The sequence below is a fragment of the Gallus gallus genome, chromosome 21 (assembly GCF_016699485.2).
Source record: "Gallus gallus isolate bGalGal1 chromosome 21, bGalGal1.mat.broiler.GRCg7b, whole genome shotgun sequence".
NCBI classification, from domain to species: Eukaryota; Metazoa; Chordata; class Aves; order Galliformes; family Phasianidae; genus Gallus; species Gallus gallus.
In genome coordinates, this window is record NC_052552.1 from 2,219,851 (window position 1) to 2,236,692 (window position 16,842).

The 16,842-nt window shown below is 48.2% G+C and overlaps 3 protein-coding genes across 8 annotated transcripts in view; all 3 read left to right on the forward strand.

Moving 5' to 3' along the window:
* Nucleotides 1-420: 420 nt before the first annotated feature.
* LOC771069 (C-factor-like) lies at nt 421-8,475 on the forward strand. Of its 2 annotated transcripts, XM_046903239.1 has the most exons (8): nt 421-637; nt 2,310-2,431; nt 3,329-4,986; nt 5,842-5,893; nt 6,197-6,384; nt 6,767-6,922; nt 7,473-7,583; nt 7,793-8,475. In XM_046903239.1, the coding sequence occupies exons 3-8, from the start codon at nt 4,873-4,875 to the stop codon at nt 7,904-7,906; spliced, it is 735 nt and encodes a 244-aa protein (XP_046759195.1). In that variant the 5' UTR covers nt 421-637; nt 2,310-2,431; nt 3,329-4,872; the 3' UTR covers nt 7,907-8,475. The 2 variants fall into 2 exon arrangements, with proteins under 2 accessions (XP_046759195.1, XP_001233574.1); XM_001233573.7 differs by lacking the exons at nt 2,310-2,431; nt 3,329-4,986.
* Nucleotides 8,476-8,762: 287 nt separating this feature from the next.
* AURKAIP1 (aurora kinase A interacting protein 1) lies at nt 8,763-11,888 on the forward strand. 5 transcript variants are annotated; one of them, XM_040651154.2, is made up of 4 exons: nt 8,763-8,993; nt 9,808-9,900; nt 10,346-10,794; nt 11,722-11,888. In XM_040651154.2, exons 2-4 carry the CDS (start codon nt 9,849-9,851, stop codon nt 11,827-11,829), a joined length of 609 nt encoding a protein of 202 aa, XP_040507088.1. In that variant the 5' UTR covers nt 8,763-8,993; nt 9,808-9,848; the 3' UTR covers nt 11,830-11,888.
* A 2,207-nt stretch (nt 11,889-14,095) lies between these two features.
* The window catches only part of MXRA8 (matrix remodeling associated 8), a 28,827-nt gene continuing 26,080 nt past the window's right edge, over nt 14,096-16,842 (forward strand). The window contains exons 1-2 of the mRNA XM_015296820.4: nt 14,096-15,712; nt 15,789-15,912. Coding sequence (XP_015152306.1) covers nt 15,852-15,912 — 61 coding nt within the window. The 5' untranslated portion in view covers nt 14,096-15,712; nt 15,789-15,851. The remainder of the gene's footprint in view (nt 15,713-15,788; nt 15,913-16,842) is intronic.

Genomic DNA, 16,842 nt, shown 5'->3' on the forward strand with positions numbered 1-16,842 from the left:
GCCTTTCTATACAGCTGGGTACACGTGGATAAACGTGTGCAGATCAGCAATAGGCTATTTGGGAAAGCAATGCCTGAGCACACTGAGGGTTATATGGCACAGGAGGGCTGTGGAGGTTTCCCATAATGCAGAATTAAGTCAGGTCGTGCTGGTGAGGGCTGTAAAGGCACCCATGGCAGCAAGCAGGGCTGGCCGGAGCTGGAGGTTGAGCTGCTGCCGGTTAGAAGTGCTTCTGTTCTTCCTTTTGCTCTGTGCCGAGGAAGAGATTTCACCATTATCCATCCTCGTGCAGCAGATGGGCAAATCCCCGTCCCGGGGCGGGGAGCGGAGGGGATCCCGCGATCCGCAGCTCCCCGGGGCCGCCCGCTGGGCTGTGCCGGGCCGGGCGGGGCGGAGGGGGGGGGGGCGGATCCGGGGCTCGGTGCCGGCTGTGCGCCGCGCAGGTTAAGAACCGCGTGGGGCGGCGGTGGGAGCAGAGCGAGCCGAGCCGAGCAGCATGGCCCAGCCGCGCTGCCGCTCCGTGCTCATCACCGGCTGCAGCCGCGGCATCGGGCTGGGCTTGGTGAGGGGTCTCGCTGCCTCCGATCCCCCCCCGGAGGTCGTCTTCGCCACGTGCCGCTACCCCGATAAGGCGCAGGTAAGCGGGCCGGGCTGAGTCCGGGGGAGGGCTGCGGGATGGAGCCGGGGCTGCGGGGGGCTCCGAGAACGGAGGGACGGCGGGCTGCTGCCGGCTGAGTGTCCGCTCCGGGAGGGAGGGAGGCGGCGGAGCGGCTCGTCGGGCGCAGCTGGAGATGGGTATTGCCCGGGAGCCTTCCCAGGGATATCCTTACAGCTCCCCCGTCCCTTCTGCGCCGTGCATCCGTGCTCTGTTTTTCCCTGTTCCCCGCTGGACTCGCAGTAAGTCTGAAGTCAACTTAGATACCGTCCTTAGGCTGGGCACGGATCGGTGCCTTCTGCCCGTTGCTGCTGCGTGTCGCCGGGGAATTCATTTACCTGCCTTCTCCTCTGCAATATAACAGCAGCGTGTTTGCGCCCCTCCTCCCCTATTCTGTCCCGAGGCTGTTGTATGCGAACGCCAGACAACCCAACCTGTGGGGACAAGCTGATAGCAGGTTATCAGCCTGCTCATCCCCGTGCTGCTCCAGCCCGATCTTGGCAATCTGTAGCGAGCAGAACGCTGCCAGGGCAGCTCTGCACGCAAAGCATCATCCTCTGCCTTTCCCGGAAAAGCTCCGGTGCTGCAGAGCTGTGAGAATCTGAGCTCTCAGCTCCGTGTCCCCCTCACCTCCGTGCATAGGAACGTGGCAGGACTCTGCCATCCTGTGACCAGTGCCACCAGCATTGCTGCTCTCCTGCACGCTGGGAACGGGCTGCCCGGTGAGAAGGGATTCCCCTGGCACACAGAGTGAAGGAGAGCTCGCGTGGCTGCTGCCTTGCTGTGAGTTTAATGCCTTACAGTGCAAGCTACGATCCCACCGCTCTGCTATCAGACAAAGCAGAGCAACTTTTACTGCTTCGCTACATAAAAGCTGGGGCAGCGGCTCCTGTTGTTCCAGGACGATAGCACAGGGTTAGGCTGCAGCCCGGCTGCTCAGCTCTGTGCTTCTCTATACATACTTAAGAAAGGGAAAAAGGTCATCTTTCTTCTGTTCCTTGATGTCAGAGCAGACAATGCAGCACAAACATGCACTGAAGGTATATTTCTGACTGGAACTGCTGTGGCACAGTAGGGGTGCAGGTTACCTCCCTGCTGTGGGAGCTCCCAACCTGGACTTGTGGTCATGCTCTTCTGTGACCTCCTTCAGGTCCCACATGGATTTCCTACTGGTGATTGCCCACTTGGAGGTCCACACTGCAGGGGCCTTCAGTGATAGAAACCTCCCTGTGCAGGTGCTTGCTCTGAAGCTGCTTTTGCTGGCTCTCACGTCCAGCAGCGGTTTCCCATCGTGATGGTCTTGAATCAGTCATATGAAAAAGCAACGTGGTTCCTTCAGTAGGAAGAGCTTCCTAGCAAGCATTACGCAGACCTTGAGCAAAAAGCCTGGTAGACAAAGGACAAAGCAGCCTTTCCCATAGCGTGGTGCCTGGAAAAGGCTGGGCAACTGCTTGCTTGCAGCAGGAGAAACCTGGGAAGCTTCTGGCAGCTGTGCCTGCTGAAGGCAGGAAGCTGTGTTCCTGGATCCCTAAGTGGGGATCCAGCAGGCCACACGGGTACATCCTCAGTGTGGCGTGGTTTGTTTTGGTTTTCGGGTTTTCTCGGAGCAGGAGTTGTCCTTGGGGGCTCAGGGTGGGTTTTTGTTCTTTGTCAGGACCTCTAAGCCACGTGCTGTGCTTTGGCAGCACATCAGTGGGGAGCCGTGCAGCCGGCTGAAAGCATATTTCTAACAGATGGGTTTGGATGCTCCACAAGGAAGGGAAATCTTTACTGAAGGTATTGTAGTCTCCCTACTGCTATCTGTCTCATCTGCAGTGCTAATGCTGGCACAAAGCCTCTGACCGCTGTGCCCTGCAGTGCTGCTGGGGCAAGCAGTGATGTGTCTGAGCCCTACAGTGGGTACAGCTGCCCGGCTCTGAGCTTGCAGCCAGCTGGGTCATGTTGCTTCAGTGGGTATGGTTAAAAAAGATAGGGAGTTTTTATCCTTCTTCTCCCAGACGAAGCTTTTGCTTTCGCTCTGCTGCCAGATCTTGAAATCCTGGGACGGAGAAAGCAGAAATGAAAAACAGCCTTTTGAAAATAATTGGCCAGATTTTAGAGGAGAAGTGATTAAACGCGCTTAATTACTGACCAATCCAGCGCTCATCTCAAGGACGATACCCAGCAGCACATCCCCATTAGGGGAGTGAGCCAGAGGTGCTCTGAGCAGAGCGTGTGCTGTTCACAGCTGCATGCCAAGAGCATCCTCCAGGCAGCACCCCAGGGACCCGACTTTGGATGAGGTGCCGGACAGGAGCCTGCCTGCACTCTGCTTGCTGCAGGGAGCAGCATCTCCTGTAGCCCGCTAACCCCGGGATAAGGCTGAACAGCTGCAAGCTTTTGCATGCGAGGCTGCTGGCAGCTGTAATAACTCCAGCTCTTGTGCTGCATACCTCCTAGGTGGCCTCCGCAGAACATTTGCCTAACAAATGGGCTAAGATCACACGATAGCATGTAGCAGGCCTGCAGGTGCATGGAGATAACCACTGCCCCTCCCTGAAAAGTCCCGTGCTGGGCTCCTCCAGCCCAGCTTTGCTTCTGATCTGCCTTTCCTTGGGCTGCTCCGGCACTGAGAGCGAAGGCAGCTACGGATCTCTTCCAAAATAACCCTCGTGTCCCATCTTTGCATTCCAGATGGACAAAACCAGCTGAGCAATCTCTGGAGCAGTCCTCCAGTAACAAATCTGCTATATCAGGAAGAGGGTGTTCTCCAAGTCTTGCTAATTTTGGCTTACGGCAGCGGTTTGTACTTCCTGCTGTGGATGTGGGGCAGTCGGCAGCAGCTTGGTGTGAATTCTTCCATCATCTGACAGCAAGTTGGCTGCGTGCTGTGATACCGGATAGCCCATCTCAGGGATACGTGGGCAAATCTGATGTGCTTTGGCTTTGTCTGTTGTGCCAGTCGGGCAGTAGGAAGGGGGCACTGAGTCCCCTTTGCCTGACACAGCCGCCTTAGGCTGCTCAGTTGCTTCCAAGTGGTCCAGCAACAGCCAGGCTCCTTCCAAGACTTGTAATCAGAGTGCATAATGCTTTTATAAAGAAGGCTAAGTAAATCCTGCTAAATGACAAAGGCAACATAACACCCTGATTGGAACCTAACAATCCGTGCACTGATGGATCTGTATCTGGAGTCTCAGCGCCAGAGGATCCTGTTTAAATTGGAGCAGGCTGGCTCTTTGTTAATCGTAATTAAAAATCAGCAAGCAGGAAACAACAGATGTTAATCACAGTTCTAAGTTTTCTTTCTTGGAATCCCTGAGAGCTGATTCTCATGGGTAACTGTTCGGCTACCAAACGCTCCTAGGGCTGCTAAACTAAACATGGGGGGCTGCTGTTGAGTGCTTTGCTTCGTTAGCTTGTTTTAAATCAGCTTTTGCAGCACCATAACTAAATATAACTGCATCTGTCGGCTGCCGTGGACTTGTCCTGGCCCTCCCCTCTGGGCACAGCAGGGAGAGAGGAATGGGTTTTCCTGTGCTTTTAGGGTTTCCCAGCTGGGTTTTCCACTCCTGTTCTCACTGAGTGCAGCACAGCTCTGTGCTTCTTGCAGACCAAAGCTGTCCGAGTTAATGTTACGCCTGGAAGCTGCTTTTGTGAACCTTAAACCACTCGAGTGGGAGTCACTGTTAAACACAGTAATTAACTCAATGGAAAAACGATTGAATTTTAACTCTGGTTTACTGCAGCAATTGCAGTGTTTATGCTCCAGGGAAGGAGTAACGCTACAGCCTTTGGAGTTCTGAATTGAAGATACTGCTGGCTCACTTCAGAACCCTCTCGCTGGTTCTCACTGCACAAAGCATCTTTGGCCTTTTAGCAAAGGAGGGTTTATCTGCTGCTTCCCATTTGCAGTTTGTTTCTGTCTGACGGCAAAGCAATCCGACCATAAAGAAATGAAAACACTGTGGAAGCCAGAGCACTTCTGGAGCTGCTCATAACTGGTGCTGTCAAACTGAAGTACAGCAGACAGTCCAAAGCCACATAATTATTGCAGACCTTGACATGGCAGAACTATTTCTGTCCGGGGAAAGGAATGTCTGCTGGGTTTGTGCTTCTGGCTTCTTCCCCTTCCTCCCCTTCAAAGCCCGACAGCTGTAGATTGGCTGCAGTGGGAGAGCGAGTTTACTAAACAAACCTGGAGAGAATCTTGGAGAGCATCAACTGAGATAAAAGAGGTGATGTGTAATATCCTGGTGAGAGGACACGGAGTCCCAAGGCATCTCCAAGTGGCAAAGGAGTACTCTTTCAAAAGCAGCCCTCCCCACCTCTGCTCCAGATGGGCTCCTAAAGAGGTGGGTTTGCTTGAGCTGGGATGTTTGGCTGTGGCTGCTCAGCCCCTAAGCGTGGCTGGGAGCATGCACTCCATCCATTCACACTTGTCCCCCCTTCCTGCATGGCACAGAAACTCAAGTGCTGCAGCTGGGCCTGTAAAACCCAGCGTGCACACACCTTGTCCAGGAGCAATACCACCACAGCACTTCTTCCCTACAAGAACACTACGTATTCCTCTATTACTTTACTACTGAGCATTAGTAGGCAGATGGCTGAATTATAAATACATCGCAGAGAGAACACAGTTCTCCTGGACAGTTGTTGTGTACATAACCAATTTCTCATGTGCTCTACTTTCAGTTGCAAGAACTGAAGCTAACGAGAGTATTTGGAAACAGGATTTCAATGGGAAAATTGTTAGGATGCTTTTCCTGCAAGCAGCAGTGCCAAAGGGCTTTTCTTAGTCTGTGTTGCTCTGAGCTGCTGCTAAACATCAGGAGAACTATGCTCTGCTTAACAGCAGTGAGGAATTACCAGCTTGGCACGCAGCCTGAGCACAGTGTCTGCTGCAGAACCATCACCCAGAGCCACCTGATCAAAGACCTTTGGTTAGACTGTGAATGCACCCTCTGTATTCACATGCTGAGAATTTACTGTGCTGGTTTCTTGGCTAAGCAGGTGAAGAGCCCAGTTTCTTGGAGCAGTCAGTCTTGCTTTCAAGGAAGCTGCTGGATGGAGAGCAAAGTAGTGCCACTGCCCTCAGTCCAGTTATAAAAGCAAACATCAGTTCTGGAGGTGCACGTCTCAAACTGCTTCGTGTAATAGCCACAGAGATACGTATGAAGAAGATAACACAAATCATTTCTTCTTCCTAGGAGCTCCAGCAGCTTAGCAAGCAATACAGCAATATCAAGCTCCTCCAGCTGGGTGAGTAATGGGCTTAAATAGAAGCATGTTCAGCCGAGTCAGGTGAGTGCATCTGAAGTCTCCTGCATGGTCAGTAGCTGTATGTGACCTCCAGCAGCTGGAAAGATCCATAATTTCATCTTAAGATAACAACAGGGAATATAATCTGTGTAAATCTTCTGTGTATGGTCTGCATCCTTGTTTGCTGCCTACCTGTCCCCACTCACAGTCATGTTTTAACTTTGGTTTAGCACGTTGCTGTATAGCGATGGCATTTGAACCGCATCGCTGCTCACTGTGGCTGTTCTTGGCTCCTCTGTGCAGATGTGGTCTGTGAAAACAGCATCAAGAAAGTAGTCAAAGAAGTGGAAGAAATCGTGGGAGACAAAGGTCTGAACTGCCTCATTAACAACGCTGGCATCAATGTACTCGCCTCCTTGGAAGATGTCACAGCAGAGACAATGCTCACCATTTACGAGACCAACACAGTTGCCCAGCTGATGGTCACTAAGGTAAGAACTGGGAGCAACATGCTTAGCTGATGGCATTGCAGAGGCCCTGCCACTGGTGAGCTGGACACGTAACCCAAGTGTTTATCACCTTAGAACTGCGCCCCTAGGAGAGCAGCAATGGCTTTCTATCCAATCTCTTTCTCTTTGTTTAAAACCAGTCGGCATGAGGTCACTTCAGTGCACAGCTTGGGCTGGGAGGTGAGCAGACTGCTGCTTACAGTTGGCTATAATGGAAAGGTTTCCTGTGGTCAGCTTGCCTCGAGAGCAACCGCCATTCAGTGCTGATGGAATAGAGTTGTGTTGCAACTCTTCACAGAGCTGAATTGCCTTAAATGAACCAAGAGCAAGGCGACCAAATTAAAACCAACTCTTATTTTTACAGGCTTTTCTACCCCTTCTGAGGAAGGCAGCTCAGCTGAGCACAGGAATGGGCTGCCATAGAGCTGCTATTATTAATATGTCCTCTCTTGCTGCCTCCATGCAACTCGTCCAGGCGAATGAGATGTTCCTCAAGGTCTACCCCTACAGGATAGCAAAGGTTTGGATGATTCCCTGGGCTTTGCTCATTGGGTGAGAACAGCTCTGTGAGTTAAAGGTCACTCTGAGCTTAAGATGATCACAGCATTAGTTCTGTCACATCCAGAGCCTGAGTTTGAATGAGTTGTCAGGATTAGACGTGCAGTTTCTTCTATGCCACCTACTCATAAGCTGTTAATGTGCTTGTTTTCCCTGATCAGAAGTAAAAAACCTGAATGTTTGTGTTGTGATTATTGCAGAAAAACAGAGTCCTTATGTCAAGATTATTTGTCACAAATCCTTAGGAGTTTCAAATGTTATTTATCTCCCATCGTAACTCAGTTTCACCTTTGGGCAATAAGTTTATGAGGTGGAGCTTTCACAGTGCTTCCCTTAGAGATGCTTCTGAGAATGAAGGCTCCACAGAGCCTGGATAAGTCACCATCACACTGCTATCGCCACTTGATTTGTCAGGAGGTGTCTTGGAAGGGAGATGCCAGTTAGCTTGGCTTAAGGTCGTGCTGAAAGTTTGTGAAAAGCAGCATACTAATAGATGGTTTCCCCTCTTCTAGACTGCACTGAACATGATCACCAGATGTCTTGCTGCAGACTTGAAATCAGATGGAATTCTCTGTATTTCTCTGCATCCAGGCTGGGTTCAGACAGACATGGGCGGAAACATGGTTAGTGACATCCCTACCTAAATAGGAAAGCATAACTCCCTTGTTCCCACCCCTGACCAACAACCTGCTGCACAGTACACTTCCATGCACTGCATAGGCACACTGTGCAACGTGAAAAAGATCCCATTTGATCCTAGTAACCCCTTACATGCAGTTGATTGTATCCTCAGTTATACTCAGTAATAACTCAATCTCAATTTGCTCTCCAGGCTCCCTTGCAGGTGCAAGAGGCCATCCCTGGTATTCTCTCTGTTCTGGACCGTCTTAGTGAAAAAGAAAATGGTTCCTTCCTGGACTGGCAAGGGGAAACTCTACCATGGTAGATGTGCATTGTATACTACAGAAATGGCATGTTGGTCACTATTCAACTTGCATCAACTACTGTCTCAGTCTCCAGGGTTTTCTTAGATTCTCATAGAAATAGCCAGTCTGATATCCACCCCTTCTCCAGGTATATTCAGAAAGGTTTACTCTTCCTTGATATTGCTACTGTTCTGTTCTAACACTTCCTGACACTACTACTGTGCTCTTAGTGATGGGTCTATCCCGGAACCACCTAACATGCATTAAAAACTGCAGGTTATATCTGGGGCTGCTTCCACTTAGCTTCCAAAACCAAATTGGGAGGCCTGCCCTCAGACCTGCCCTGACAGCATGGCGGGCTCTTGGAGCCTGGTATGGTGGGTGTGCTGGAGACATGGCTTGGGTCCTCCAGCTTCCTCTAGACCTCAATATAACTCTGTGGATTTGGTACTTCTGAGTGTCCTCAGGTTCACAGCACCGGCCACTTGCTTTGTTCCTACTGGGTGATTAACATCCTGATCTCGGGGTGGGAACGTGGTTTTGTACATAGGCTTCTGAAGTGTCTACAATAAAGTCTCGTTCAAACAAATCGTCTGTTTTAATGAGCTACTTCAGCTCCTTTCTCTGCGTGTAGGGCTCTGTTTTCTGACCAGACAGCTGTGTGTTCAGGCAGGAGGTCTAACCTGAAGGAGGCGGCAATGGTTTCATGTGTGGGGAGCACACCTGAAGCTGAGGCAGACCCCTTTTTCTGGTCTGAAATACCAAAAGCGGCTGGTGAGAAGATCTCGGTGTTCTGGCTGAGGGAAGGATAAAAGCAAGGTGTTCTTTGAAGTGCTGGGCTGGCCTCCCTATGCCAGCTGACGAGGCCTTTCATGCTGTGCCAAGATGGCGGTTCTCGTACCCAGAAAGACAAGAGGTGAAGCTGGAGAAGCAGGCGTGGCTGTTCCTGGACAGCAGCCACCTGCAGATACATCTGAGGGCACAGAGGGAGAGGTGCCCGGCGGCCTTTCCCTGCCTCTGAGGTGACCGGGACGTGTCTCCCTGCTGCAGCTGTTGGAGCACGCCGTGTCTGACCTCTGTTTGGGAGGTGCTGCCGTGCCCGGGCAGGTGAGCAAAGGGCTGCGCTTCCCTTCCCTGCTGACTTTCCCTCTGAGTGCACAAATGGCTCATCGACACGGACTGCTGTTGGTTTGGATCCGAGGGGGAATCTGCGTGTGAGCAGGGGAGAAGGAGAGGCTGAGGGGAGAATGGGGTCTGTGTGCAACAGAGGCATTACAAATGCTTTTTATGGGCGCAGCGGTTGGGCGTTTTGCAACACAGCTCCCACGGCCGCCATCTCCCTGGGGCGCTCTCCTCACCACGGTTGTTCTGGCGGGCGTCGGTAGGTGGCGCTGTGTTGGCGGGCACCGGAAGTTGGGGCGGAAGTGGGCGGGGATGGTGAGTGATGGCGGCCCGCCGGCGCGAGGGGAGGCTCGGGGTTGCCGCTCAGGCCCTGGTTCGGGTGTGGTGAGAGCTGTGCCACGGGAGCTGCCAGTCTCGCTGTCTGGGGTTGCAGAGAGGCTGTGGGCTCGGTACCGGTCCTCGGTGAGGTCGAGCAGCCGTGCGGTTCTTCACAGCTTGAGGACCGCGGGTGTCCGCGTTCCACTTCTTGCTGTGGTAATAACGCCGTAGTGCTGAGCTGGGCGGGAATGTGCGAGTGGGGCTTGGGTTGGAGGTGACTTCTTTTTAAATCTGAAATAACAAAAGCTGCATCCGTTATCTCTGAAACTCAGCTACCTCAGGGTTTGTGGGCCTGTCACGTCCAGCAGAGTGGAATTGGTAAAACGAGAACGCTTAGAGGGTTGGGGTTACATTTCAGAGTGTTTTTTTCAAGTAGCAATGGCACACTTGCCTCATTTTATAAATGCTTTTACTTTAACAGTCACTACCAGATCTGGTAGACTGAATGAAGTGGGGAAAAAAATGTTGCTATCACAGCTTACTTCCCGGCTGCTGAAGGCTTCACGAGTCGCAGGTGAGCGCATTTCTATTTGTCTTTTGGGGGTAATGGGGCTCCTAGGAATCTCTTTTCCAGCGAGCAGTGAGGGTGGGGAGGCTGTTGGTTGTGCAGTGTGAATATATGTGGCTGTGCTGTCCGTCCCACGTAGCTGTAGTCCTCTTCAGGGGAGGTTTCTTAGCAGCAGGGAACAGTTCACAGCTGTTCCTGATTAGTTGTACAGCTCGCACAGTAAAATGCCATGAGATGTAATGTGATTTTGGCAGATGGAATTGTTGTGGAATGGTTGGGGTCACATTAAAAGAAATCCTTCTTTGCTTTTATGATAGGAATTTAAATGCTTGTATGCGGTTTCCTTTATTATTACGACTGAGCTTTCTGGTGCTGCTTGAGCTGTGCTAGCTTTTGTGAAGATATTCCTAGAAAATTCTGCCTCCTAAGTGCAATTTGTTTCTTCTCAAAGGGCACTTTCTGCCGAGGTCGGTGTCTTCCTTTCTTTGCTGTCATTCTACATCTGTGAACTATTGCACACAGCCACCTAATAAGAATGGAGCCCAGCCTCAGCGGTGGCACGTGCTGGAGCCTGAACTGGAAGAGATGTTGGTCCCCAGAAAGCTTTCCATCAGCCCCTTAGAAAGCTGGCTGACAGTTAGATACTCCCTTCCTAGAGCAGAGGTCAGTATTGCTCAGGAAGAAGTGGGCTCTGGGCCTGTCCAGAGATATGACTGTCCTCCATCTGATGAGGGAGCTGACGTGGAGGAAGGGGAAGGAACACCAAACAACACGCTGCAGTGTAAGAACGTGTTGAAGATCCGCAGACGGAAAATGAATCGACACAAATTCAAGAAGCTGTTGAAGAGAAGGAAGTTTGTGAGAAGGAGGATAAAGGAAGGGCGCAAGAAGAAACGGCAGGTAAGGTCGGCTTAAAGGGAACGTCTTGGTGTAGGTGCACACCCTTCCCAAACTGCCCTTTGTTCAGGTGTTGGATTTTAGGTGGAATTAACGTAGGGAAAAACATTAGCAGCTCTGAGAAATTCAGCCTAAATGAATTCAGGATCTACCTGCCCAGTAGTGTTGGCTGATTTGCTGTTTGTTTTTTACCTGTACATCCTCAGAAACTAATGCAGTATATTTCTGTGCTTGTAACCAGGTGTGTGTGATAGTTACCAGGTGTGAGTAGCTTATAAAGAGGTGTGACTAATGGGGAAGAAATTGTGTTTGTGTGGAGGATTAATTCACATGCCTATGTTACATCAGGAAGATTGGTTTAATCTTAATTTCTTACTTGTCTTGCTCATATCCTCACATACTTCTACAGAGCTGCTGTAGGGGGAGACCATCCTATTGACTTTTATTATTGTTTTTATATAGAACCCTTTTCTTCCTTTAGTAGAAAGGATGCATGAAGACGTTGGCCTTCATTCAAGTTGTGGATACTCTCATTCAGTGCTGCCTTTTGGCAGTCTGCTGTGATATAGTTCAGATAATTCTTTGTTAACTTTCACCTTGCATAGATGCCTCTTTAAATGGGGTTAACTGTTCTTCAGTTTCTGCACACTTGTGGGAAGTAATTTTGAGCACTCTTTGATGAGAAAACCTCTTAATTCTCTTACAGTTTCAATTTCTATCTTCAGTTTTGCTGTCATAGTGTTTTTAAAACAATGCTACCAGGATCCTTGTGCATTTTAAATGCCTCTCCTATGGCTCACTGTAATTTGATACTTGGTTTTGCACATTTTATGTAGATCCTCTGTGTGGCACTTGAGCAGTGTCTGAATGCTTGAGCGTTGCCTCTGAGATGTTGCCATTCTCTCTCTCTTTCTTCTTCCTCTGTTTTAGGTAAAATTTGAGAAAGATTTGGAGCGCATCTGGAAAAGAGCTGGTTTGAAAAGTCCTCCTGCAGGATGGCAAACACCCAAGATATTCCTGAGAAGTTCCAAGCGATAGAAATACTTGTAATGAGTTTTCACATGTAATTGTAATTAAAAGAAATATTTAAGTATGCAGATTTCTCTTAACCTTTTTCCGTGTGTGATAAGATTTGGAAGTCACTTTCGGTCTCGATGAGCTCTGATGGGGTGGACTGGCTTCTGAGAAAGGGGAAGGTGAGCTCCTATGGGCTCTTCATCCTTCAGTGCACAGGAAAGCTAACCTGAAAATGTGTTTGCTTTTATTGACTGGCAGCAGGAAGCTTGACTAAAATGAAACAGAGAAAAAATGTTGTGTGGAACTCATTGCTACAAGGTACAGTTTAATTGCAGTGTTGGAAGGACAGGTGACTCCAGGCATCACATGGGAAGTGTTTCTGAGGCTTCCTGCTGCTGATGTCGCTAGGTGGCAGTCAATTCAAAGCTTCTGAAACTCATGGCAGTGAATGCAGAAGTTGGCAGCTGGCTGGATCTTCATGTATGTATTGTAAAGAAGGGGGGCACTTGTGTCACACACAGTTAAAAATTGATTATTCTTGGTGGAGAACTACCGACTTGCTGAGAACTGTATTGGAGTCCTGTAGAATCAGGTGGTTAACACATTTAATAGATCCAAGACATATGCTAACAGTAGGCAGTTTTTATCAGAGAACTAAAAGGAAATTCCTTCTTTGTGCTTTAAATATGCTCCATTTGCTTTTTATCAAGACCAATAGGACAGGATGTACACAGGTGGAATAAGACTGCCTTTTTCATTCACCACTGCTACCTTCTCTTATTTATTTTAATACTGGGCTAGTAATTAGAAAAGAGAATTACTGAAATAGTAATAATTGCAAGTTAACTTCTGTGCTGTGATGGTGATGATATTAGGACACTTCTGTGGTAAATTGCAAGTCTCCACTAAGTAAAGTAGCTTACTGAATGCTATGCTGTCTGAGTAGTCATCCCGTCCTCCAAATGACAGCCTGTGAAGTGCAGTCATTACTTTTACATCTATTAGACTTAATTAAGCAACCTCGTGTTGATGGGACTACTGTGTGATTTACAAAATTGTCTGACTTCTACCTGCGGGAGTTACTACCAGTATTAATCACACAAATGCTGCATTCCTTTTTGCTGTAGTATACTACTCATAGAGTTTTGTTGTGAGTTGCTGTTCTGCCCCAGAATTTGTGTGTACCAGTGTACCTGCACAGTTAGCAAATGTGTGCATACACGTGTGTGTGGCTGCAGTAGAAAAAAGGCTGAAACAGGAAAGGTTTGGCTTTAAGGCTCCATCTCCTTGATATTCTGCTGTTCTGAGAGGAAGTGGTTGAAAGTAAGCATGAGATTACTTGAGGAATTCCTGCTCTGCGCTGCAGAGATTGGAGATATCCAGTGGGGATGGAAATTTCATATTTGAGACTGCATGACAGCTCTTTGTCTGGAAAGATCCTTCAAAATTGGAATATGAAACCAATTATGCTCACACCCCCAGATCTTGGATTGCATAGACTTGAGTACAGACAGCAAACTCAGTTAGCAGCGTAGAAAACCCAGTTTGGTAGTTTTGTCACAGCAATCAGTTTGTGCTGACATGAGTTGGCTCTAAAACAGCTGATTTCAGAAGGGCTGAAAGTTCTGAAATTGGTTTCTCCAAGCCAGAGCACGACATTGAAAGATGTAAGCAATGGATGTTCTCCCTTTTGGAAAAGTCAGGACCCAGTAACACAATGACTGCAGGCTTCCAATGAACGTGTGACAGAAATACCATCTCCTTGTAGTACAAGAAAATAATGACTGCTGGCAAACTTGAGATTTCAGTTGTCTCCATGACATCTGTAGTGATGTTTCTCACTAGGGTAGGAATTAGATGCATTTTAAGGCGTATGCTCTGGGAAAAAGTGCATTGCTCAGTTGTATCTGTATGAATTCCTGAAGTTTTCTAGTTGTTTCTGGACATAGAAGGATTTTTGAATATGCCATGGCTCTGGGAAGCTCAGGTCCTTTTCCTGTCTGCATTGCAGGTGTTTTTCTTTCTTCCATTAGTAGTTTCAGGAGTGGCCTTATGAACATGAGGAGCTGTTAGCCCAATGTTTCTGGGTATGTGGTGTACAAAACACCTTTCAGAGTGTGATTGGACTTCGCTCTTGCTGTTACCTAACTGACTGAGATTGCTTGGTAATTCCTAAGCAGAAACAAGGAACCTTTACTGTGGTGAGCTAACACTAGCATTAAAGGGGCACTGTTACAACATTACCCAGGGTAAATTGGTGTATGTACTTTGGCCTCTTTAACTAACTGACCCTGTTCTTTTCAAAGTACAAAGCCAGCTCTGCTTTGGTGGATGTGAACCCCAGTCCCTGTCTTCCAAAGGTAATATACCACCCTTGTCTACACTAGCTCAGAATCTGGCTGAAGTGATCTTACTGATCTTGCAAACAGCACCTGTGGATAACTGAAATTACGTCTTTACATCACTCATGCTGTTCTGCTGCTGGCATTTCTGTTCAGACTGTGAAAACATCCTGGTTTGGGTTTGCTGGGGCTGAGTCTGGTCAGTTACTCTCCAAAAATAGCAGCACTCTGTGCTTTACCTGGAGCCTTTCACTTTGCAGAGCTCAAATGGTTCTGAAGAGTAGGTTTTGCTGTCTCTGCTGGTGTAGGAAAGAAAGAATTCAATAACTGTAGCTCTTGCAGACATCTGAGCTACTTTTAAGCAGTGTACTGGCTTAACTGTGGAGGCATCTATTCTTGCTTGCCTTTCCCTGTAAGACAGGGGAACAGAATAGAAACAAGGAGTTCTATGAGTCATAGAACTTAAGAACATCTGATACTCCACTTCTTTCAGTTCCCTGAAATAAGACTGAGTTCTGTAGTCATGATTACTGCGTGGTCACTAATGCATAGAGTCACAGAATCATTAAGGTTGGAAAAGAACTCTTAACATAATCGAGTCCAAATGTAAACCCATCCCCACCATGCCCACTAAACCATGCCCCTCGGTGTCAAAGCTGCCCTTTCTTGAACCCCTCCAGGGTCTGGGACTCCACCACTTCCCTGGGCATCTTCCTTGTGATGTGTTTCTAAATCCCACAAAACTGCTAAGAACTATAAAACTGTAAGACTTCTTCACTGCTCTCAAATATAGCCAGAATAGGTGGTACAAAGTAACAGGAAGAAGAAAATTGAATGGACAGTTGGGATTGTGTATCTATATGTGCCTCGTTGTCTTAGGAAATGTGGTTAAAATCTTGTTTACAGTAAAAGCATAGTATTAAATACTGGTCAAAAATAACTGAATGTTGTTTTTACACTTGTTCAATAAGCAGGACTTGGTGGGGTTTGGGAAGCTGTTTTGTTGAAGGAGTGTCATTGCTTTTGGTGTGTTCAGGTCTAGAGAGGACTGGATGCTTTGGGAGCCTCTCAGCATCTGCCAGCACTGCACCACAACTGCTGCAGAGTGATTGGTTCAGACAAGGATGTTGAGTCCTGCATAAGGAGTTGGTGTATCAGTTGAAAAAACTGATAGCTTGGAAATTGTTGGGTTTAATTTAAGGGAATTGACAATCCATGGCAGGATGCTTCTGGTTGAACTTCTTACCAGCCAGTGAGGAAATGGTTAAATCTGAAGATAAGCAGTTATAGAGGAACGTGCCAAAATAAAAGGTAGTAAAAGTGGCTAGAACAGTTGAAGTCAGCAGTGTGACTGTGTGTAAATGGCACTGTGTTACTCACTGGCACATTTCCCTGGGTGCTTTTGACTCAGAGCTGTTTCCTCTTGTGACCAAAAGGGTTTGCTGCTCTCAGCTCTGAGGCAGCTGGCTGTTCTTCACGGAGCAGCCCTCAGGAGGCTGCCCAGCAGCAGAATCACCAGGCATGGCCTGAAGTCAGAATCTATGACTGGTCACTCAGACCTGGTAGGCCTTGGCTTGGCTTCCCTCACCATTCTTATTGTTTCAGTTACTGTACTGTCTTTTCTGTTGTTTTTCTTAGGTCTGAATGAGCATCCTCCAGAGAACTGTCGGTCTTAATTTTACTGGCTTATGATGTGGAAGAATGACGTGTATTAACAGCATCCTGCCATCTGTAAGAAATTGTGCTGTAGGCCCATCGGAAGGTAGGGCAGAGAGAAATGTGTCCTACTTCTGATAACATCACCTGTTCCTTGGGGAAAGGAAGAGTGTTTTTGCCCTCGGGAAGGCAGGAAAGCCTTTTCCTCACATGTACTTTATGCAAAAACCTGGGACTATGGAAAGGAAGCAAGCAGAAAAGCCCAATGTCATTATTTCTGCCTTGGGTGCAGTACTATCTCTGTGATTACTGATTACGAAGTGAGGCTGGGGAGTAGGAAGGAGAGCAAATAAAAACATGTTTCTAGTTTTCAGAGTAGAGACAGCTGCTTCTGGAGTAGGGCTGCAAGTTTTAAGTAACTGGAACACTTATTTCTACCTTGTGCTTGTGTTGGAGGGGAACTCTAAATGGGTGATGTAGTACAACACTCAGGTGTCTGGATAGAAGCAGCAATGCTGGTTCAGTCAGGTAGGTTTGTATGCAGGAACATTCTCAGGACAGCTTGTTTCTAAAGCAGCACCCTGTTTTCACCCTGTTTTCTTTAGTTAAAGTTCTGGGCACTTGGGTTGATCTAGAGTAAATACACAGCTTGCATAGACTACCCTTACAAGTTGGCCAAGCTCCATGCTCGTGCATCTAAATTTGGCAGCAGGATTATACTGTATTACACAAAGGAACCTCCTTTCAGCCCAAGTGTTTTTATTTCAAATGAAATGGCCTGTGAATCTGAGGTAGATATTACAACTCTCTGGGAAGCAACCTTTGAGCGCCCTTTTCGGAGCCAACCTATTAATTTTTCCACTCTTTCCCAGTCATTTCTGATCTCAAAATAAGATGCTGTGCCTGGGATTGCACTGCTTAATTATTTTAGGCGGGTGCAGCAGATGGGCTGCAATTAGTGTGGGGCCTGGAGTTCTCCTTCCAAAGCTCTTAGTGCCAGAATGCTGTTCCCATGTAGACAGGGACTGAGAGATGT